Here is a 22,493-nt window from a genome sequence, read left to right as displayed (position 1 = left end):
GTGAGAGTCGCACTCTGCTCAGCTCTGTCCTGGGCTCTGGGGAGATAGTGGTGACAGATGAAATGCCATCATCATCTGCGTGAGGCCCCAGTGGTGGCCAGCTGCCTTGGTCTCTGACACACGGCAAGGCAGATACTAGGAAGACTCAGCCACACGCACCATGTTGACAGAATTCTCTGTGTTCCCCGTCCAGCTGATCAGGAGGAAGGAGCTGGACACGGCACCGCGGAGTCACCCTGTGACAGCCTCAGGCGGTGGGCAGTGTCACCCTTCTGCAGATGAAGAAGCCCGGGCTCCCTGAGACAGACCTCCTGGGGTCACTCACCAACCTGATCCCGCCCCTCCCTGGCCTTGTCCTATCTCTTCCTGGAAGCCACCCCTTTCCCTCTGGGTCTTCCTGGGCCGTTCCCATGACCTAGGACATCTCATCTAATCTTCACCTGGCCAACCTCACCTTGAGGTCCCAGCTCTGGTGTCACTGCCCCAGACCGGGTCAGGCCCCTGTCTGCACTCTCGGAGGCTGGTGGCAGTTATCGGTCACGTGTGTAGTGTCTGTCTCCCCCACTCAACTGGGGACACACTCAGGAAGACTGCTCCCGTAGTGTCCCCACACCCACCTGGGGCCTCGTGCCAAGCCAGCACCCACAGTAAGTCTTTGTGGATATGTAATAGAGGCCCTGGGATTTGGGGCCAGGGGGGCTCCAAGGGAGTTCTGCTGGCCTGATGACAGCAGCCTGGTGCGGTGCTCTGTCCTATTTCAGGACAACCCAGAAATAACAGAATTCTGCCACTGGGATGGCCACAGTGGGCTGCGGTGGGTGGAGGGCTCACCCTGCCTCCTGGGATTTGGACATCTAATTGTATATCTTAAAGCTAAAAACAAAACTCCCCTGAAAACCCAGTCTCTGTAATTACCTATCCCTGGCAGCATGGCTCTGGGTACTCATGCCTGAAACCCTAGGCTTGGGGGGTGAGGGGCGCCTGGTCCTGAAGGAGGGCGAGTGTGGGCCCAGACCTTGAATCAGGGAGATGATTTTGCTTTTGACCGCCCCTTCTGATCTCACGCCCTTTTCGCATTTCTCGGTTTGCATTTCGATTATAGAAATGATTCTTGGACAGAAATGAAGAAAACGGTCTTGGTCCCTCATCCCACCCCAGCCAGACCTGCTATGAGCTCTCTCCTTCCTTCAACCTGTCCCCTCATGCCAGCACACAGATGAATGAGAATGAGCCCCTTGCCCGGAAGCCCGGAGTCCAGGCTTCTGGATAGTCTCCTCTCTAGGCTTCATCGTCTTTTTAGTTCCATTTTCCCACCTATCCTGAGCCACGTCAGCAGGACAAGCGGAGGGGACGCGCAGTCCTGTATGGTTTTTGGTTTTTTTTAAGTTCATTTATTTATTTGGGGGGGGGGGCAGGGGTGGAGAGAGACCATCCCAAGCAGACCCCACACTGTCAGCATAGAGTCCGATACGGCGCTTGCAACCTTGAGATCACGACCTGAGCGGAAATCAAGAGTTGGCGCCCCAGTCCTGTTTTCTTAACGAACATCTTATTTTGACTTTTCTCCCTAGATGTTCGTTGGTTTTAATTCTTTCACGCTCCCCATCTTTCCGAGACAGGCGCTCACTGTGCCTCCTGTCATTGCCCATGTACGCGGAGGCCAAGGGTGCCTAGCCAGGCCCGGTCCCTGTCCCCGGGGCCCACAGTCCATCGAGGTCATAGCAGTGTCACGTGGCGCTCACCTGTCAGGGTCCTAGCCACCCATCAGGGGTCTCGCATGGGGCCTCTGCTATTGCCGGGGCTCGTTCGCCACGGTGGCTTTGTGGCCTCAGACGTCACTGCAATGCCGAGAACTCCCAGACGAGTTCATTTCCCCCTAGTTGCGCTTCTAAAAAAAAGCCACCTTGATACTTCCAGTTCGGAAAGAAAAGGACACAGTTGCCCTTCCCCTCATGTCGTCTCTTTGTCCTTCCCTACCCACCTGTGCACACGTGGACGTCCATGATCGATGGCACCTCTCCACGGCTTGGAAGCTTGGGGCCATGACCCCCTCTCCAGTTTCACCCCCACCGGCCCCCTTGCTTACTCTGCTCCGGCTACACTGGCCTCCTTGGCTTCGTTAAACATGTCAAGGGGCACCTGGGTGTCTCCAACTCTTGATTTCGGCTCAGGTCGCGAGCTCACGGTTCGTGAGTTCGAGCCCCACATCGGGCTCTGCGCGGACAGTACAGAGCCTGCTTGGGATTCTCTCTCCCTCTCTCTCTGCCCCTCCCCTGCTCGTGCTCTCTCTCTCTCCCTCTCTCTCTCTCTCTCTCTCTCTCTCTCTCTCTCTCTCTCAAAATAAATAAGCATTTTTAAAAAGTCTCTTAAACATGTCAGGCACGCTCTCACCTTAGGGTCTCTGCACTTAAGCTCTTCCTCCTGCCTGGACGGCTTGTCCCCAGGGCGTGGGTCACTCTCACCTCCTTCAGCTCTTTGCTCAGATGTCACCTTCCCTGGTCACCTTTCTCTCACGCTCTCTCCGCCTGGGCACTGCCTGCTTGCTCACCTGGTCCCCTTTTTCCTCCACAGCACTTATGCCACCACCCGATATGTGTCTGCCCCATTTTGTCGGTCTCCTACTACCCACTGCCAGACTGTAAGTCCCTGGAGGGCAGGAATTTCTGTTTCGTTCGATGTTCGTATCCCCAGGGCCTTCAGCTCTACCTGGCAGCTACCAAGTGCTTAATAAAAGGTTTATGAGTGAATCAAGTCCCTGAGACTTCCACAAGCCTGGCCAGCTCCCCCCTGGGGCTCATGGCAACTGACTTGCTTGACATCCTCATTCCTGCCTTTTTTATGAACAGCCCTCCCCTGCCCCTGAGCCTGTGTTCATCTCCCTCCATCATCCCTCTCCTGAACCTGTGACTCCCTTCCACCCGACTAGGGGTGCCCGAGTCCCTCTCTCCAGAGGTGGCCATAGGGCCGAGTCCTGGCTGGGCCATCTCTGGCTCTGTGACATGGGCTCTGGACACAGACGTGCTCCTCACAGCTCTGTGACTGTGGGTGGGTGACTCAACCTTTCTGAGCCTCACTCAGCGAGGATTGGCCACGATAGCACGCAACTTTCAGTGTCGAAGGGCTCCAGGTAGCACATGGCAGGCCCTCGGGAAATGGCCGCCGCTGGGTGTTTATTTTACCCTCCCTGTGCCCTCCTGGGGTGGGCCAGGGCGGAGGTGTGAGCCTCTCCCGTGGGAGTGGTGGTATTTAATAGTGTGTATTTAGAGCCCTGTGGAAACAAGGGGGTGGCCCAGCACTGATTCCGGTGAGCCTTGTCCTGGCCCACCTTCCTGCGGAGGGAGAGGAAGGCGCCTGTTACCTGAGCCTGGGAGGGCACCACGTGGCTTTCTCTGGTTCGGCCTGGCAGGCCCACAGGAACCCGGAGAGGGCCTCAGGCTTCCTGGCCACTCGTTCCCAGGGCAGACTCACAAAGGGGCAGGGAGAGAGCCTACAATCCGATATCGGCTTTTGTTCCCAGACACTAATCCTAATTCCTTGGGGTGTTTCAACATGCCCGACACTGTGAGCGTTCTCCTCAGGTCTCCCTCCAGCAGCTGCTTCCAATGCCCGGGCTGAGTTGAGTGGAGGGGGGGCGAGTGGAGATCTGAGGGTCCACGTGGAAGCCATGGCCGGCCCCCAGCTTCCCATTTCAGGCTTGGGCCTCTGGCTGCTTTCCACCCTTCCACCCGCCTACTCCAGGGTTGCTCTCTGCCTGTGCCTAAAGCCATCGTGGCAAGACAGAGGCACCGTCAGAATAAGATTCAAAGACCTCACCCGGGCCCTTGAGGCCCCTCATGACACCTAACCCCCTGCTCCCTCACCAACCACATCCCCTCTGTTTTCTCCATTTTTCTCTCTTTCTCTGACCTACCGGTTTTTTGGTTTTTCACCTGTTTAAAGCACACAGTTCAGTGGCTTTTAGTCTCTTGACAGTGTTGTGCAGCCATCAGCACAGTCAATTTTAGAACATTTTCATCACCCCCAAACGGAAACGTCATACCCATTGGCAGTCCCTCGCTATTTTCTCCCGAATCCCCTAGCCCCTGGCAATCACCAACCTAGTCTTTCTATCTCTTAGCGATTTGCCCATTCTGGACGTCTCATGTAAGTGGGATCACACAACATGCAGTTCTTTGTGACTGGCTTCTTCATTTAGCGTATCACAAGGTTGAGCCACGGGGTAACAGGTGTTAAGTGCTTAATTTCTTCTGATTGCTGAGCAATAATTCCACTGAATGGATAGACCACGTTTTATGGATTCATTCACCGGTTGATGGATATTTGGGTAGCTTTCGCTTTTGAGCTGTTACGAATATCGCTGTATACATTCATGCGCAATCTGTTTTTTGTGGACATACGTTTCATTTCTGTTGGATATACACCTAGGAGTAGCATTGCTGAGTCATAAGGTAACTCTGAGTTGAATGTTTTGAGGACCTGCCAGATTGTTTTCCAAAGGGGGTGCACCGGTTTACGTTCCCGCCAGCTGTGTAGGAGGGTTCCAGTGTCTCCACCCCCTCGCCATCACTTGTTATTATCGGTCTTGATTATAGCCTTCCCAGTGCGTATGAAGTGGTAACTCGTTACAGTTTTGATTTGTGTGTCCCTGATGGCTAATGATGTTGAGCAGCTGCTCATGTGCTTGTTGGCCATTTGCGTATCTTCTTTGGAGAAATGTGTGTTCAGATCTTCTGCCCATTTTTAAATGGGGTTGTTTTTTACTGTTAAGTTGTAAGTGCCCTTTACATATTGGTTGGTGACAATTCCCTTGTGATGTATCTGGTCTGCAGATACTTTCCTTCATCTGTGGGTTGCCTTCTCACTATTGATTTATTTTTAATTTTTTTTAATGTTTATTTTTGAGAGAGGGAGAGAGAGCAGGGGAGGGGCAGAGAGAGGCAGAGAGACAGAATCCAAAGCAGGCTTCAGGCTCTGAGCTGTCAGCACGGAGCCCAATGCAGGGCTCAAACTCATGAACTGTGAGATCATGACCTGAGCCAAAGTTGGACGCTTAACTGATAGCCACCCAAATACCCCTAATGTTTGTTTATTTTTGACAGAGAGAGTGCGCGCGGGAGCGCACGCGCGCAAGTGGGGGCAGGGCAGAGAGAGAGGGAGACACAGAATCTAAAGCAAGGCTCCAGGCTCTGAGCTGTCAGCACAGAGCCCGACACAGGGCTTGAACCCATGAACCACAAGATCATGACCTGAGCTGAAGTCAGATGCTTAACTGACTGAGCCACTGTCTCACTTTCTTCATGGTGCCCTTTGAGTCACAAAAAAGGCTAATTTTGATGAAATCCAGTATTTCTTTTTTTTTATGTGTCTACACATTTTTTTAAATGTGTCTTCAATATTGAGAAAGCTGTTTCTTTTTTTAATATTTATTTATTTTCTTTTTGAGAGAGAGAGAGTGTGTGTCAGCAAGGGAGGGGCAGAGAGATAGGGAGACACAGAATCTGAAGCAAGCTGCAGGTTCTGAGCTGTCAGCACAGAGCCTGACATGGGGCTTGAACTCACGAACCATGAGATCATGACCTGAGCTGAAGTCAGATGCTCAACCAACTGAGCTACCCAGGTGCCCCTGAAATCCAGTATTTCTATCTTTTTTTGCCTGTTCTTTTGGTGTCCTATCTGAGAAACCCTTGCCTAATTCCAGATCACAAAGATTTATCCTATATTTTTTTGAAGAATTTGATAATTTGGGTATTTAAAAAAAGTTTTTATTTATTTATTTTGAGAGAGAGAGAGCAGGTACACAAGCTGGGGAGGGGCAGAGAGAAGGAGAGAGAATCCCAGGCAGGCTCCACACTGTCAGTACCGAGCACGATGCAGGACTCAAACTCACAAACGATGAAATCATGACCTGAGCCCGTCAGTCAGATGCTTAACCATGTCGAACCACCCAGGCGGTTAAGGGTTTGAGCTCTTAAATTTAGGTCTTTGATTCATATTGAGTTAGTTACTGTATGTGGTGTGAGACACGAGTCCTACATCATTCACTCGCACAGGAGTATCTCATTGTCCCAGCAACTTTTGTTAAAGACTATCCTCTTCCCCTACTGGCAGGCACCCTTGCTGAAAACCAATTGACCATAAACGTGAAGGTTTATTTCTGAGCTCTTAATTCCATTCCGATGATCTATGTGTCCATCCTTAGGCCAGAACCATCTTTTCTTGATTATGGTGGCTTTGTAGAAGTTTTGCAGTCAAAGACATTGAATCCTTTGATTTTGCTCTGTTCTGTTTTTTTCTAGATGCTTTGACTATTCTGGTTCCTTAAATTTCGAAGGTTTAGGGCCAATGTGTCAAATTTCTACAAAGAAGCCAGCTGAGATTGTGTTAAATTTTTAGATCGATTTGCTAGTATTGTCATACCAAGATTAGATCTTTTGAAACATGACTGTAGGATGTGTTTCCATTTATTGAGATCTTCTTGAATTTCTTTCAATAATGTTTGGTAGTTTTCAGAGAATATATTTTGTACTTCTTTTGTTAAATTTGATTCTATTTATTGTGTTCTTTTTGGCTTTTCTGTAAATGGAATTATTTCCTTCATTTCATCGTGGATGTTCACTAGTATATAGAAATAATGGATTTTTGTTTACTGATCTTGTATCCTGAAACCTTGCTAAACTCTTGTATTCTGATAGTTTTTAGTGGATTCTTTGTGATTTTCTACATACAAGCTCAAATTATCTGCCAGTAAAGGTAATTCTAGTTCTTTCCGCCCACTACCATTTCTTTTTCTAGTTTGCTTGACCTCGTTTTTGTCCCACCACAATGTAAGCTGGTCACTGCGGTGGTCCCAGTGTGTAGGACAGGGACTGGCACGTATTTGAATGAATGGGTGGAACCAGCATGGTTGCGGCAGGGGCTGCTCCCCAGCCCAGGGCCCCTGCTCCCCCTGTGGCACCCGCTTCTTGAAGGTCCCTGCCACGTCCGCTGGGGGTTGGGCACTCTTCTCCCTCCCCCTCGTCTCTAGCCCCAACCTTTTCTGTTTGTGCCAGTACTGGGGCTGCAGGGAGTCGCTGGAGCTCCCCTTCCTAACAAGGTCAGAGCACGTTGGGGACAGTCCCTCTGGACGCCCAGTGTCTTCATCACGCAAGACACGTCTCCCGGACCTCCCCAGGCTGGGGCCTTTGAGGGACCTACTGATGCCTCCTGGTGCCCACAAGTCAGCGGGTGGCGTGCCTGTTTTGCCCATGAGGGTGGAGAGGTCGAGCTCTCGCTGAGTCACTCAGTGATCTGAGGGCCGTGAGCCCAGGTCTGCCTGACCCAAGTCCTGTTGTCCCTTGTCACGGCCCCGACAGGATGTAGGAGGAGCCTTGTAGAGTCCGGAGGGGGCTCCTCAGAGACGCTTGGCGCAGGGGTTTTCATAGCCAAGGAAACCAAAGTATATTTGTTCCTCACTCATGCTGTTTCCTCTGCCTGGAACTGTCTCCCCCACTGGCTACTCCCCTCTCTTCGTTCCTGCCTGAGCTTGAATGTCACCCCCCTGCAAGTCAGTCGTCTACCCTGACTCACCCTTCCCTCCACCCCCTCCTGGTGACACTGAGTCATCACCGGGGTAACTGTCACTGTCGGTCTGTGAATAAAGTCCACCACAGGCTCAGTGCCTGACTCATACTTGTCAGTCAGAGACACTGGTGGGGTCTCAGGTACATCGCAGGGCACTGCTGGCCCCAGAACCCTGGTGGGTTCCACCTGCCAGCCCTTCCCCGGCTCTGGGGCCTGTGAACCAAGGTGATGGCCAAATGCTTTGACTGCAGTCAGACAGTCCTGGGTTCAAATCCTGCACTGTCAGTCACTGGGGATGTGATCTGGGGCAGTCTCTTGGGGTCCCAGTGCCCTCAGCGGTAGAAGGGGGTGGCATAGAGCCTACTGTCTGAGGTCGTGCGAGAAGCAAACACGCCCCCGTTCCGATGATGCTCTGCTTGCGCTGACCCTCCAACCTCAGGCCCCAGTCTGACAATTAACCTGTGATCCTCGGGTCCCCCGGGGTGTAGGGCGGTCACTTCCTCATCTGTCCACGTGGCTGTTCCTGTTAGATGGGATGATGAAGCAGGAGATAATGTCTCTCATGCTGTCCCTTCCCTTCCGTGGCCACCCCTTCCTGAGCCCGGGCTCTGCCAGGCGGGCTGCGGGGGGCCGGGGAGCTGTGCAGGGATGCAGACTCACCACTGCCACCCCAGGTCCTGCCGGTCAGCTGGGAGAGGCTGGGGGAGCTCCTGGCATTGCTCTGGCTCCCAGGGCACGAAGCATTTCCCTATTAAGGGTGTGTTGCGGGTTTCGGTGTGGTGATACTTCCCAGGTGCAGCAGGAGTGTGGGCTGGAAGGCCAGACCCCCAGTTAGTGTCAGGGAAGCCGAGGACCCCAAGGTGGTGTCTCAGGCGGTATGGTGAGAGTGACGCATGCAGCCCCTGGGGCCCATTGCTCAAGGTCAAGTCCCTGTTCTGCTGTGCCTGCGGTGGGCCTCGGGCCAGTATGCTAGCCCCCTGAGCTCCGGCGTCTGTGAATGTGGGATTGGGCTAAGGGTAGTAGCCGTCCCAGACAGCTGCTGGAAGGGCGGGCATGATCGTGGGTCTCTGACCCTGGAAGCAGCCCCACTAAAGTGCCGTGAGAGCTGCCCAGCACGTGTGAAGTGCGATCCGAGCGCTAGACATGGCTATTATTACTATCATCGTTGTTGTTAGTGGCAAAGAAATGGTCTCCGAAGGCCAACTGTTTCCTGTTTGGGCGACACTGGGCAGCTTACCTCGCTTTTCGTCCGCTGGGGAAGACTGTTGTGAGGGTCGGCCGAACAGAATGGTCAGGGGCCAGTGGGAGGTAATGGCAGAGGAAGGAGCCACAGGACAAGGGGAAGGGGCAGTGCTGGGAGCAGGGACAAGGAGTAGCTGCCTCCAGCCTGACCTCACCCCTACCTTGTGTTTTTTCACTTTTTATCACTTACTATTTTTGTTTTTGCAACACTTACACAAGCATGTTCTTGTTAGGAAAACACAGTCACTCTCTGATACAAAGTAAAAAGCCAGAGCTCCCCTCCTCCCTCTACTCCCTAAAGGCCAGCCCTGTCCCTGATACCTGTGCTGACCTGCCTGCTTGTGCTCACCTGTCTGTCTGCCCTGCAGGGAGGAGGTGCGGGAAAACTGCGTGCGGTGGCGGAAGAGGTTCACCTTCGTGTGTAAGATGAGCGCCAACCCGGCCACCGGCTTGCTGGACCCCTGCATCTTCCGTGTGTCGGTGCGCAAGGTGAGGCTGGGCTCCGGGCTGGGGCGGGGGGCTGCGGGCCCAAGGCCAAGGCGGCGGGTGTGAGGCCGCTGGTCCAGTGGCTTTAGGCCCATCCCCTGACCTGTCCCCTTGAGAGAGCATGGAATGAGTCGCTCTGCCCCTTGGTTTGTCTTCCCCCCGCCAGCAGTCAGATTTGGTGTGGGGTGGGAGGCACCTGGGGAGATGCCCGAGATCACTTGGATTCCCCAGTTACGCTGCTGCTTGTGTCTCTGTCTCTCTGTGCAGGAGCTGAAAGGCGGGAAGGCTTATTCCAAGGTGAGTGGGGCTGTGAAGGGATAGTGGGGTGGAACAGGCATGAGAGAAGCTCCCAGAAGAACTTCCAGCCCCTTCTCTGCCCCGAACAGGAGACACTCAGCTCTGCATGAGATGTATTGTCTTTTGGAAATGTCTTTATTGCTTGTCTTTGCACTTAATATAAAGGTCCCATGTGCTTGTCACAACACAAATGGCACAGAAGTTCGGAGTGAAAAGGGAAGTTTCCACCCCCTTCCCCTGTAGGCTTCCTCCCCAGATCCCATCCTTGGGTTCGTTAAGGTCTCTCCAGACCATTTAAGGAAAAGAAAGTTAGGAAATACACAGAGCAGCGAATAAAACATACGCGCGTGTGGGTCAGAGGAGTATGGAATGAGCTCCCCGTACGTGTACCTATGTGCACACAGACAGTGGGATCTTTAAATACACAAAAGGGACTTGTTCTAAACAGATTCGACAGCGTGGTTTCCGCTTGCTGGTACACCGTGGGCATGTTTTCACATCCTCACAAATTCCTTTTGCCATCTAACAGAGGCAGCATCCCCTTGTACGGCTGGGTGCTGGGTACTCCGCCAGCCCCCGCTGTCGCACGTCTGTGTTGTTGCCATTTGCATGGCACCCCCTGGGAAAAGTGAGAAAAGGCGGCTCCGGAAGGGTCACCTCTGGCTTTGAATAAGCCTGCTCTGCCCTCGACCCCCTTCGTGGTGGGGACTCACAGCCCACCCTCTGTGGCCCCTGGGAGGCGGCCTGGTAGCAGGGGATGGGCTCAGTCCGGAGGGGAAATGCCTTTGCCTCACCTCGCCCTGCGTGGAAGGCGTGTCCCTTCCCACTGACCAGAGCTCAGGAAGCTCAGCATTCTGGGCTGTGCACTCTGCCCTGGGCAGGGTGGCTAGAACTGGGCTGTGGAAGGTGCCACCAGAGTGGAAATTTCTCCTGCCACTAATTCACATGGGCAGGGACAGCTGCCCAGAAGGAACTACTGGCAGACGCTTAGCAGGTGCCTGGCACGTGTCAGACCTGCAGGCCCTTCCACTCTGTCCTGTAGTCAAACGCCCTCACCAGGCCCTGCTCCTGTTCTCCAGGGAAGGAAGCCGGGGCCCAGAGGGGCGGCTGGACTTGGTGCTGGTAGGGCCTGGTCTTGGGCCTGGCTCTGCGGGTTAGGCGGTGTGGGGCCCTGGGGAAGTCACTTATCCAGAACCTTAGTTTCCTTCTCTGCCAAACGGGGGTCCCTGTGACTTGATGGCAGGGCTAGGATGTGAACCCCCTAAACCTCTAATTCTAGCATGTGTGCCCCTAAACTCTGCCGTGGAGACTTGCATGCAGCAGGTGGTCAGTAAATGCCACTTGTTGCTTTGCTTGTCCCCCCCCCCAAGTCCCTAATCCTAGCACCCCCTGCCTTAACTCAGTTTCTTGCCCACAGGTCTGGAGACCTGGCTTCTATCGAAGGCTTTCTTAACTCCTACACTCTGTTCTCAAACGTTCTCCCACCTCCCTCTGTGTCTCTGGTGCCTCTCTCTGCGTCCCAGAACAGCCAGGTGTTCCCACCAGCCCCCCACTCCAACCTCCATGAGGGACTCCTGCCCTCCCACCTCCCCCCCACGCCATACCAAGTTCCCACGGGCCTTTCCTCCCCCCTGCGTGCTGGCCTGGCGGCTCCCACAGCACAGCCTTGTTTCCCAGGGAACAATGCCTCTGTGTCACAGACAACAATGTCCTTTCATCTCAGGCGCTGCCCTAGTGCACGCTGGGACGTGGCACAAAGGGCGCTTTGTGCGGCTCAGGGATGTGAGCCCCAGACCAGCCTCTGTCCTTGGGTGCCATTATGCAACACTCAGTCTGGGCTGTGGGGCGGGCCCGGGGGATCTGCCTGCCCCCCCCCCAACCTTGACAAGTTAACCCTTGTGCTGCCCGCTGTGCGCCCGCACCCCCTGCAGCTTCCCACACTCTCCTCTGTCCCTCCCAGCTGGGCTTCGCCGACTTGAACCTGGCCGAGTTCGCAGGCTCAGGCTCCACAGTGCGCTGCTGCCTGCTGGAGGGATATGACACGAAGAACACCCGTCAGGACAACTCCATCCTCAAGGTACCAGGGTCCCCCACCACCTCTTCTGCCTCTTTTACTAAAGGAGCCCGGCAGACCTGCCCCCATCCTCTGGGGGGTTGTGAAAAATACGGATTCCTAGCCCAGACACTAGGAAGACGTGGTCCCAGGGTCAGGAAACCACCCTCAGAAGCCTGGCTCTGCCACTGGCCTCAGTTTCCCCATCTTTAATTGGGGGGCCGGTGGGGGGGGACCCCAGCAGTCTCGTTAAGGGTTTGATGAGCACTTTTGGTGAGATGAGCATCCCCAGGTGTTTGCCACCTCGCATCTCATGACACCTGACAGCCCCATCGGGTGTGGTTTGGTCCCAGTTTTGCGTAGGAGGGGGTCAGGGCACAGAGGTCAGATCATTTGCCTGGGGGTCACAGGCAGAACTGATGCTTGGCCCCCAACTGTTTGACTCCACGGTCCAGCTCCCAACCATTGCCCCATGTGACACCAGACTGCCTGAGCTCACAGTGGAGGGTCAGTGTGGAAGAACTTGCCATCCCTTGAGCCGGGCAGACCGAGGTATTTCCTCCGAGAGCCCAGCCACAGGCAGGTTTCCGGCAGCCGGGGCAGCTCCCTCCCTCCAGGCAGCTGGCTCTCTGGCCTCTCAGGACAGAGCTATCTGGGCATCTGCCACGGCCAGCACACCTCTCTTCCTCGTCCCCACACCCTTCCACCCGATTGAGAAAACAGTCTTGTCCTAACCACACCTCTGCGAGCTGACCCAGCGGGAACGTGTTGTGCTCAAAGCAGAGCCAGGCAGAGGTGGTGGCCTGGGGTGCTGCAGCCCCTAGGCCCTTTGCAGAGACAACCAGAAGTACCCAAAAAGGTCCAGGCTAGTTGCGATGGGAGCCGGGACCTTTCAGTCTCACCCCACTGGCCCTGTGCACCCTTAGGCAAACCAGGGGGCCTAAGGGGGGGGTTGCAGGTGGCTGCAAAGCCAGCTGCCTCACATCCTGTCTGCAGGGCTTTGGGCCCTTACTTCCCTTGAGTCTGTGTCTGGGTCCTGCTTCCCTCTCCTACAGCCTGGGGCCATCACCTACTTTGTAGGCACTATCACAGCCAGATGAAATAATTCATTAAAAAAAAAAAAAGAAAAACAGTCTCAGGGGGTGCCTGGCTGGCTCAGTCTTAGAGCATGTGACACTTGATCTCTGGGTTATGAATTCGAGTCCCACATTGGGTGTAGAGCTTACTTAAAACAACAAAAAGCCTCAGCCCAACGATCTCCATTTTTGTCAGTGTTGGCACTGGGCTTATGAGTACCCATTTCTTTTTTTTTTTTTTTTTTTAATTTTTTTTAACGTTTTATTTATTTTTGAGAGAGAGACAGAGTACGAGCCGGGGAGAGGCAGAGAGAACAGGAGACAGAATCCACAAAGCAGGCTCCAGGCTCTGAGCTGTCAGCACAGAGCCCGACGCGGGGCTTGAACTCACAAACTGTGAGATCATGACTTGAGCCAAAGTCGGATGCTTAACCGACTGAGCCACCCAGGCGCCCCTGAGTACCCATTTCTTACCCCATCTCCCTCTTCCCGTCGCTCTATCTCAGCCCAGACTTGGGGACCCAGCCTTGCCTTGTTTGGTCCATTGATCTCTGCCCAGGTGCATGATGTCGAACTTCTGATGGCTTCTTGCTTTCCTTTACTCAACACGCTTTCACCAAGCCCCCGCCGTCCGCGTTGGGCTCTGTGGGCACCCCATCTCCCACTCCCACCCACCATGTTGTGCCTGGTGAACCCCCTCCCTACCAGGTGGGCTTCGTGAGCCTCCCTCATGCCTGCCTGCCGTGTGGAGCTCGCATACCTTTGCCCACACTGAGGCCATGAGCAGGCCCTGAGGCTGGAGAGGGGCTGTAGCCCCCCTCCTCGTCACAGTGTTAAAGTCACAGTAGCTAACTTTTTCTGCTTGCCCTCACTGTGTGCCTGGTGCCAAAGCATGCCAAGCCTCATCTCCCCGAGTCCCCTCCACTGTCTCAGGAGACGGGTGTCAGGAGCAGTTCTGTCCTCCACCCACGGAAACGGGGGCTCGGTGCGGTTCGGTGGCTTCGCCGGGGCCAGCGAGGGGCAGAGACGGGATCAGAGGCCAGCCCATCTGAAGCCAGAGCAGGTGGACCGCAGGGAGGCCCCTGGGCCGGGGGGTGGCCGTGGTGTGGCTGATCTCTCCCTCTGTGCAGGTCACCATCGGAATGCTCCTGCTCTCCGGAGACCCCTGCTTTAAGACGTGAGTGGCACAGGCTGTGGGGGGCCACACAGGGACTCTTCCCACCTCGGGGCTCTTGGGCTCCCCTGTCTTTGACCCCGAACATGGGGCACCCCAGTCACAGCCATCTTTCCTCCCCAGGCCGCCGTCCACTGCCAAGTCCATCTCCGTCCCGGGCCAGGACTCTTCCCTGCAGCTGACGCGCAAGGGTGGTGGGACCGGCAGCGGCGGCGGTGGCACCAACTCCCTGACGGGATCCCGGCCCCCCAAGGCGAGGCCCACCATCCTCAGCTCAGGTGCCACTCTCCACCTGCCCTGCTCCTCCCTGTGGCCCAAGGCTCAGCTCAGTCTCCCCAGGTCCCAAGGGGGACGCTTGCTGAGAAGACAGAGGTGTTGGGATGGCGTTTACACCGGTCCATGCTTCCAGTGGGCCGAAGTCTCAGCCCCTCCTGCATGCCGGGCGCTGTGCTGGGCCCCCCAGGATCACAGCAGTGTCCTGACCTCGAGGCCCCGTCTTTCAGGAGAGACAGAAGTCAGTCCGGTGGTAAATAAGTCCATGTCACCTTCAGGTGTGACAAGAGCTGTGACGGGCACTGGAAGCATCTGCCTGGGAACAATCATGGAAGCCTCCCTGAAGAGGTGGCATTTGAGCCGAATCCGAGGTGTGGGGTGCGGGGCAATGTTCCTGGCAGAGGGATGTGCCGTGAGCGCTTCTCTCCCGCTTGCTGCCTGACCAGGACTGGCCATTTTGCCTCTCCAGTCTCAGCATCCTCCCCTGACTAATGGGATCAGCCATAGTAACTACATCCTGGGTTGCTTTGGAGATTACCCTTGCCTGGCACACAGTAGGTACTCTATATATTTCCCAGCACTGGCTTTCTATTAAATTACCATTATTACTAACGTCATAAAAAGTGCAGATGCCTGAATCCCCAGAGGAGACAGCCTGGCCATTAGGATAAGGAAGGGCTACGGGAGAGGAGGCTCCAGCCTCCCCCGCCACCCCGTGTCTAGTGCTGTGCATGGTGAAGCGGGGCCCCTGAGTACCAGCCTTGTACAAGGACCCCGTCCCTGGGGGTGAGCCTAGAGCTGGGAGGCAGACTAAGCTGATTAGTGAGCAGGGCAGCACCTGCCGCCCTCATTTGCACCATGAGAGCAATTAGAGAGGGTGCTGGGCCTCCAGCAGCTCAGCGGAAGTTTGCTGAGTGATTCTACCCCCAGGGCGGCTGGGAGCAGAGAGGGCCCTGACCTCAAGGGCCAGCTTTCTTCCGCTCCCATTTTTCCTGTAGACTCAGTCAGGTAAGGCCTAGAACTGAAAGCCCGCCTCGGGCTGGAAACTGCTCACAAGGTTAAGGGCTTCCCTGTGCCATCGCTCTCTCCAGCTTCTGGACCAGGCCACCCCAGTGTAGACGGTGCCTGTTGTACCGAGAAGAGGTGCCTCTCCCAGGCAGGGTGGGGATTTGAGCCCCCACGTGCCTCTTAACTGGTTTTCTACCCATCTCCTCCTGCAACCCCCACCCCATCTGCAGAGCACCTGTTTTGAGAAGCCCTGTGGCTTTGGGTGGGGACACAGGCAGGACTGGGGTCCAGCCTGTGGCCTGGTGTGCTGTTCTCTGAGGAGGAGATGGACGAGATGAGTCCTTCCTTCCTGTGACCAGAACTGGTGGGCAGGCACTCGTGGAGCCCTGAGTGGATCCCGCCTGGGCCCCTTGTGCCTCCTGCTGGCGAGTGCCAACAAGTTTGTTTCCGAAGTTGGGCTTATGGGTGACTTGTGACAGGACTGTCAGCCACTCCCCATTCCCCTTATTCCTTCCACTCTGGCTCTACTGACCTAGGCTCATTAAAGCCTCGGGGCCTTTGCTTCTGCTGTTCCTCTGTGTGGAAGGTTCTTTCCCTGATGCTTTATGTGGCTCGTTCCCTCCCATGCCTCCTGAAGGCCTCCCATTAAGGCCCTCTCCTCAGAGAAGACTTCCCTGATCCCAGACTGGGTCAGACCCCCGCACACACTGCTCCCTGTTCTGTAACACGCACCTCAGTTGTGGTTAATTGTGGGTCATTATTCAACATTCTCCCTTCCCACTGGCCTGTGATATCATCTCCCATCTACGGCCCCCGGTAGAGAACCCTGTGCAGAGGTGGTCCCCACGGATGTTTGTGGAATGGACAGACCTGGGCTCCAGCGGTGAACTGTGGTGGCAGTAGAACTCAGCTTTTCAGTCTGTTAAATGGGAAACCCTCAGTGCGCCCCCCACCCCCCACCCTGACCCAGTGAGAGGACGTGTGTGAATGGCAGGGGCCGGCACCGCTGGTAAGCCTGTCTCCTCCCCGCCTTCCAGGGGTGCCAGAGGAGGCCGAACAGAACCTGTCCAGCCCCGAGGAGGTGTTCCATTCCGGTCACTCCCGCAACTCCAGCTACGCCAGTCAGCAGTCCAAGATCTCTGGTGAGTGCCCGCCTGGCTCCATGCCCCTGGCCCTCCACCTCCCTGGCTGGCCCCTGTAACGAGCCTCCCCAAACGCCCACCAGGCTACAGCACAGAACACTCGCGCTCCTCCAGCCTCTCGGACTTGACGCACCGCCGCAACACGTCGACGAGCAGCAGCGCCTCGGGCGGCCTCAGCATGACTGTGGAGGGCCCCGAGGGCGGGGAGCGGGAGCACCGGCCCCCCGAGAAGCCGCCGCGGCCGCCCCGGCCCCCGCATCTGTCTGACCGTTCGTTTCGGTGAGCACAGCGCTCCTGGAGAGCATACCCGTCTCGGGGGCACCCTGAACCTCTGCTTCTTTACCTGTGACACGGGGACAGCAGGGTCCCCCACCCCAGAGGGTTGGATGGTGATGATTCAGCCAGTGGATGTACATGCAAGGCATGGCCTGGGCCTGGCATGCACGTGCTGTCGTGTGTGCCTTGGTGTACCTAGGTCCCTGGTCTACACGCCGTGCAGCCTCTCGGAGGCTACGAGGTTAGGTAACCTCTCAGAGCCTCCGGGTCGGCATCCATAAAACCAGGTCATGGCACCTGCCCTGCGGGCCGAGGTGAGGGCTGAAGGAACACAGTTGGGATCACATCCTCACGTGCACTCAGAGCAGCCTCAGTGCTGCAGGTGCTCCGGTGTCCTCCTTGTGCCTGTCGCTGGCCGGACTGCTGTGACTCTGCCCTGCTTTGCCCCACCCCAGGCGGAAGAAGGACTCCGTGGAGAGTCACCCGACCTGGGTGGATGACACTCGGATCGATGCAGATGACATCGTGGAGAAGATCATGCAAAGCCAAGACTTTACGGACGGCAGCAACACTGAGGGTGAGCTGCCGGCACGGGGAGGACCGGGGGACGATGTCACCTGTTCCAGGGGTCCCCTGGCTGCCCCTGCCCCACTCAGCCTCCATCCTCCCCTGTGTCCCCACAGACAGCAACCTCCGGCTGTTTGTGAGCCGTGATGGCTCTACCACGCTGAGTGGCATCCAGCTGGCCAACAGGTAAGGGTGACAGTTTGGGGATGGGTCACTAGGGTGGCCATGGGGAACAGGGGTGAGAGCAAGGTCTCTGCAGACACTGACCTGGCTTTGAATGCCGGTTCTTATCACCACGTTGTGACCTTGGACCAGTCACTTCTCTGAACCTCAGTTTCCTTATCCGTCAAATGGTGTGGACCACACCGTCTCCACCTAGAAACCTGGGACAACCTGCAGGGGCTGGTTCTGAGGGTTGCAAGGATAGCCTTGGAAAGTGCCTAGCACAGGGCTTGGCACACAGCAGGGGCTTTATCCGTCTCTATTTTGCCCTCTGCTTTTCCCTTCCTTCTGGATCTGAGAACCCCTAAAAATGATGCTGCTGACTCATTTTATTTATTGAACAAATATTTATTGAGCACCAGCTATGCACCAAGCACTGAGCTAGGTGCTGGGGATGCAACAGTGAGCAGCACAGATCTGTGCCTGCCTAATGTTTACATATGAGGGGGTGGTAGGACCAAACTTGGGCTTCAGGTCTGCAGTTTATAGAGGGCCTTCTTGTGATCATTTATTTATTTGTAGCATGTTTACTGGCTCACTGAATGAACGAGCAGAGGAGCTTCCCGTGTGCAGGGTCGTCCTGAGGCCTTTCCCCCCGTTCCTGTGGGCCGGATGGGAAAGTGCACATCTAACATCTAGGTTCCGGGGTGTGGGGGGACGTGGCTGAGCTGCCCAGGCGCCCGGCACCTTCCCTCTGGTGCTGCTATGCTGACACCTGCTGGCTGAGGCTTGAAATTGCAGCTACCTTTCCTGGTGGCTTCCTGGGCTGTCCCGGGTAAGGTGGGCAAGAGGAAAACAGGATGCCTCCTTGGAGGTTTGTAAACACCACCCCCTAACCCCCTATGACAGTGAGGATATGGGGGATGGGAGAAACCAATTTAATCAGGAGCAAGGTCTTAGCAGAGCTGCACCCCAAGCCCTGAATGTCCACGACCCTGTGGCTGGGTGGGCCTGGCTTCCGCAGGGGAAAAAAAAAGCCAACCAGGCTCCCTGACCTTCTGCTGTCTTCTTGGTAAGCCTCATGATCCCTCTGCACCTCAGTGCCTTCATCTGTCAAGTGGGGTGGAGTGAAGTCTTTCCCTGCCAGGGCTGCTATGAGGATGGGTGCAGCACACCCCCGAGTGTAAGCCACTGGTGCTCAGGAAGGGCTCAGGCGCGGCCCGTAGCAGCTCTGAGGTCCCACAGACTCCGATACTCACCATCTGTGTTGCCCTAGGCAGGTGACTCAACTTCCCTGAGCTTCGGTTTACCCCTCTGTGAAACAGGGCCAGTTAGTTACAGTGCCGACTCGTGGGGTGCTTACAAGGGCCTGCCCCGGAAGAGCGTCCAGGAGGATAAGCTGACCTGTTTCTCCCCTCCCCTCCCCTGCAGGGTCTCCTCTGGGGTCTATGAGCCTGTCGTAATCGAAAGCCATTGAGGAGCGGGCGTCCAGCCTGGAGAAGGGCCCTGCCTTCGCGGGCATCCAGGCCCGCAGCATTCCACGAGGGACCTTCCGCTTCGGATCACCTTCCGCGCCACATCTCATCTGTGCCTCCTCCGTGCACTCCAGCCCCGCTCCTGCCCCAAAGCATCATTCCACTGTCCTCCCATCCATGCCGGGACCCTCCTGGCCTGCCAGGCCCCGGGCACCACTGTGAATATTCTCCTCTGAACCACTAGGGGGGCAGGCCATGCAGGCCCACGAAGCAGGTGGACAAGACCAAGATGGCCGGGACTGCCCCGCTGGAGACCAGTTGGGCCCCTCAGTGGGGACATGCAGTGGCATCTCCGCGCGGGGATGCCTGTGGCTGAAGGGCCTCTTGCCCCGTGTCCCTGCTCACCCCGGGAGCATTGGCTCAGCCGTGCCCTGGCAGGGCCTTGCTCCACCACCCCCTTGCCCTTGGGAGGGCCGGTCCACCCCCAGAGTCCCGCCACCATGGCTCCCTGACTGCTTAGTGCTTCAGCTGTCCCTTCCCTGTGTCCTGGGGGACCCGCTGGCGGCCTTCTCCTGGGAACCAAGACCACCCACGCTCCACATTGAGACCCCCTTCCCCCAACGAATGTTCTCCTGCTGCCCCGGCAGCCTGCACTTTGCACATGCTCGTCTCCAGCACAGCCCCCCTGGCCCTTGCCTGCCTTTCCCTTGAGCCCTTCGCAAGGATTCCCTGGCACTGCCTGCTGTGCAGCCAGCGCCTGCCTCTAGCGGTCCGGCTGGAACGTGGCACCGCCTCTCCCCCTGTTTAGCTCCAGCTCAGGCCTGAGCCCATGTCGAGAAAGGTCTGAGCATCGATGGTGGCTCACCTCTGCTCGGGGCTGGATCCTGAGCAGCTGGTTTCCTGTAGGAAGCCAGGGAAGGTGCCTCCCAAACCCTTAGAGGTTGAGAGTCTGGCTGGGCTGGGCTTGGCAAGCAAAGCCCCCTCTCCCTCCCCGCAGGGTCAGCTAGCCCAGGCTGGGGCCGATGCTGAGAGGCAGGTAGGCTGTGACCGGACTGGCCCGGAGCTGGCTTCCTGGCCAGAAAAGCCTCAGCCCTCCTCTGGAAGCATCCCTCTCTCTGGGCGAAGGCGAGGTGGGGAGCAGTCTGGCCCTGCCCCCACCCCTCGCTAAAGCCTCTGCTGTCTGCACCCCACCCCTCCCGTCTTCCTTACTTGCTTGAAAATGGGTTCTGGCTGCCAGCCAGTCCCTGGACAGACTTCCCTGCCACCCTGAAATTTCACTTATTTTGTGTGAACCCAGCAGGCTGGTGTTTACGTACTCCTATACCTTTTTTCTTTTTAACATTTCATTTCCTCTTTTCTTTCTTTTTCTTTCTTTCTCTTTCCTTTTTTTTTTTTTTTTTTTTTTTTTTGAGTTCACAGTTTGGTATTTTCTCCTCCCCCCGGTGAGGGGAGGTGGTTCTGTTCTCTGCCCTACCTGCTGGCTGGGTCCCAGCAGGACTAGGGATCTAGATGGGGGGAGGGGGGGCAGGATACTGGTTCTCTCCCTGGTGGGGTGCAGGTGCCGGTGGGGCGTCCTCCCCAGGCTGGGAGGGCTCCTTGCCCTTATGCTCCAGCTGGCAAGAATTGGAGCCTTTGTCTTGGAACCTCCTGGCCTTGGGAGGGGAGCATTTCTAGGATTCGCTGTCATTGTTTTTAATCCCCTAACTCTTAGAAACTGAATGTGAGGAGGCTCTTGCTAAGACAGGACAGAGTACTTGCTGTGGCTGGAGAGGGCTCTGGTTAGCCCTGCGGGTCCCTTCCTGCCCCGCAGGCACCTGGCGCTTTACAAGGAAGCCGGCTGTGCAGTCTCCAGGTGAAGTGACCCCCAGAAAACGGGAGAGCCCTCTCCTTCCCTTCTGTGTCTGCGTGACCTCTGCCCAATGGGGAAGCGCATTCAGGGTGTATTTGGGGTCTGGCTCAAAGTTCTGGGCTTCAGGCATAAAACAGCCAGTTCTGGTGCTGTTGGGACTCCCCCGAACCCCAGCCCCACCCAAGTCGAGGTCTGGGCTTGACAGACACCCCAGAAGCAGACAGAGCCTGCCACATTCTTCCATGCCAGTCTCTGGGCCAGGGTAATTGGACTGAGAATTCGGCCACATCCAAATTAACACTAGCTGGAGCCAGAGGCCTGGAGCCCTTTCTTCAATCTCTGGTCTTCTCGAGCTCGGTGAATTCCCGCCAGGCACCCACAGCTCCTGGACGTAAAATGCTATATATAGAGAAAGACTATATTAGAGATATTTTTGGAAAGGAATCAGTCTATGCAATGCCAGTTTGGAATCTTCTTGAAAGACAGTTTAACGTTTTTACTAGGAGATTTAAAGAAAATAAAAGTCTACAATATTTTTAGGTTATTTTTTTTGTGGTCACCCCAAACTGACCACATGGTGTGGTCTGCTGGGATGGAGATCTTCTGTGTTCTCCTCTCTCTTAGAGGGTTGAGCTGGGAAATGGGGGGGGTGGGAGGGGGTATCTTTTTTTTTTTTTTTCTTTTTTAATCCCCTCCTTTCTAACAGAATGTTGCCGCCACCACCGCCCCTTATTCAGAAGGCTGTGTTTGTATCTCTGTCTCCCGGCTTCTGTTGTAGAAAATCACATTGTAAGGGGAAATCAGCCTAGTGTCAGTGTCTTGGTTGGGGGAAAAAAAATTAAATGTCGCAATTTTTGTTTGTTATGGCATGTTGGGTTTTGTTTGTTTCACCACGTGGTCAGCATCAGAAGAAAGCCAGATGTGCAGGTGGGCATCCGGGAATGGGGGAAGGTGTAGGTGGCCTGGGTTCTCCCTGTCCTGGCTGCCATCAAAATTATTACCACCTTTATTACTCCAGATTCCTGGGGAGGAAACTGAGGCCCAGGAACGCAGTTTCTTGCCAGTCTCACACCTACTAAGTGGCAGCTCTGATCTCAGGGCACAAGTTCTAACCACTGGACTTCCCCAGCAGTCAGCCTGAGGGACAAATAACTGTGCCTCAGTTTCCTCAGCTGTAAATGGGCTGGCGGATGAAAATGGGTGTACAGCCTGACACGGGAGGTACTGAGTTTGTTCCCAACTCCTCTCGAGCCCCAGGCCACAACTGTCTCCAGGCCCAGGCCCCTCACTTCCTGTCCCCCACACTCAAGTTACACAGGAGCCAGCAGCTTGGCCAAGCTCTGAGAAGGGCAAGGCACCCTGGCCTTTAATTAGCTCAGAAGTGGCAGGAAGCCTCCGCGGCTGTGGACAGGCCAGAAGGGACCAGACCACCAGGCCTCCTCCCCGCTGCAGCATGACCTCGTCTGCACCCCTTCTCTGGGCTGACCCCCACTCATGGCCCCTTTAAACCCTGGAGGCTGATTTTGAGTCTCTTCGTCTGTTCTGCACGGCACACCTGGGGAGGGAAGAGTCGGCCCCTGGCTGAGGCCAAAGTCTGTGCTGAGATGGAGAGGGAAGTCCCTGGGCTGTAGGCCAAGAAGAGTTGCTCCTATCATCTTCGAAGGGTGCAGCCCCCACAGGGACCGGCTCAGGTGACCCAAGGAGTCACGCCGCCAGCAGGAGCAAATCACGCCAGGTTCAGACACATCTCTACAAGTCTGTCTGCCCATCCTCCCGCCCCTCGTTCTGGGCACTAGGGATACAGCAGTGACCACAGACCCCATCCCCAGGGAGCCCACAGGCCAGTTCAACAA

At 55.9% G+C, this 22,493-nt stretch overlaps 1 protein-coding gene across 1 annotated transcript in view; it reads left to right on the top strand.

Moving 5' to 3' along the window:
• FAM102A (family with sequence similarity 102 member A) overlaps positions 1-21,504 on the top strand; it is a 35,034-nt gene extending 13,530 nt beyond the window's left edge. The window contains exons 2-11 of the mRNA XM_042912275.1: positions 9,171-9,291; positions 9,556-9,585; positions 11,546-11,662; positions 13,845-13,891; positions 14,012-14,166; positions 16,207-16,311; positions 16,395-16,590; positions 17,043-17,164; positions 17,271-17,340; positions 18,748-21,504. Coding sequence (XP_042768209.1) covers positions 9,171-9,291; positions 9,556-9,585; positions 11,546-11,662; positions 13,845-13,891; positions 14,012-14,166; positions 16,207-16,311; positions 16,395-16,590; positions 17,043-17,164; positions 17,271-17,340; positions 18,748-18,793 — 1,009 coding nt within the window. The 3' untranslated portion in view covers positions 18,794-21,504. The remainder of the gene's footprint in view (positions 1-9,170; positions 9,292-9,555; positions 9,586-11,545; positions 11,663-13,844; positions 13,892-14,011; positions 14,167-16,206; positions 16,312-16,394; positions 16,591-17,042; positions 17,165-17,270; positions 17,341-18,747) is intronic.
• Positions 21,505-22,493: the final 989 nt, after the last annotated feature.

This window comes from Panthera leo, chromosome D4 (genome assembly GCF_018350215.1).
Source record: "Panthera leo isolate Ple1 chromosome D4, P.leo_Ple1_pat1.1, whole genome shotgun sequence".
In the NCBI taxonomy this organism is placed as follows: domain Eukaryota; kingdom Metazoa; phylum Chordata; class Mammalia; order Carnivora; family Felidae; genus Panthera; species Panthera leo.
The sequence above is the reverse complement of the archived record's forward strand: the minus strand, read 5'-3'. Positions and strand labels throughout refer to the sequence as shown.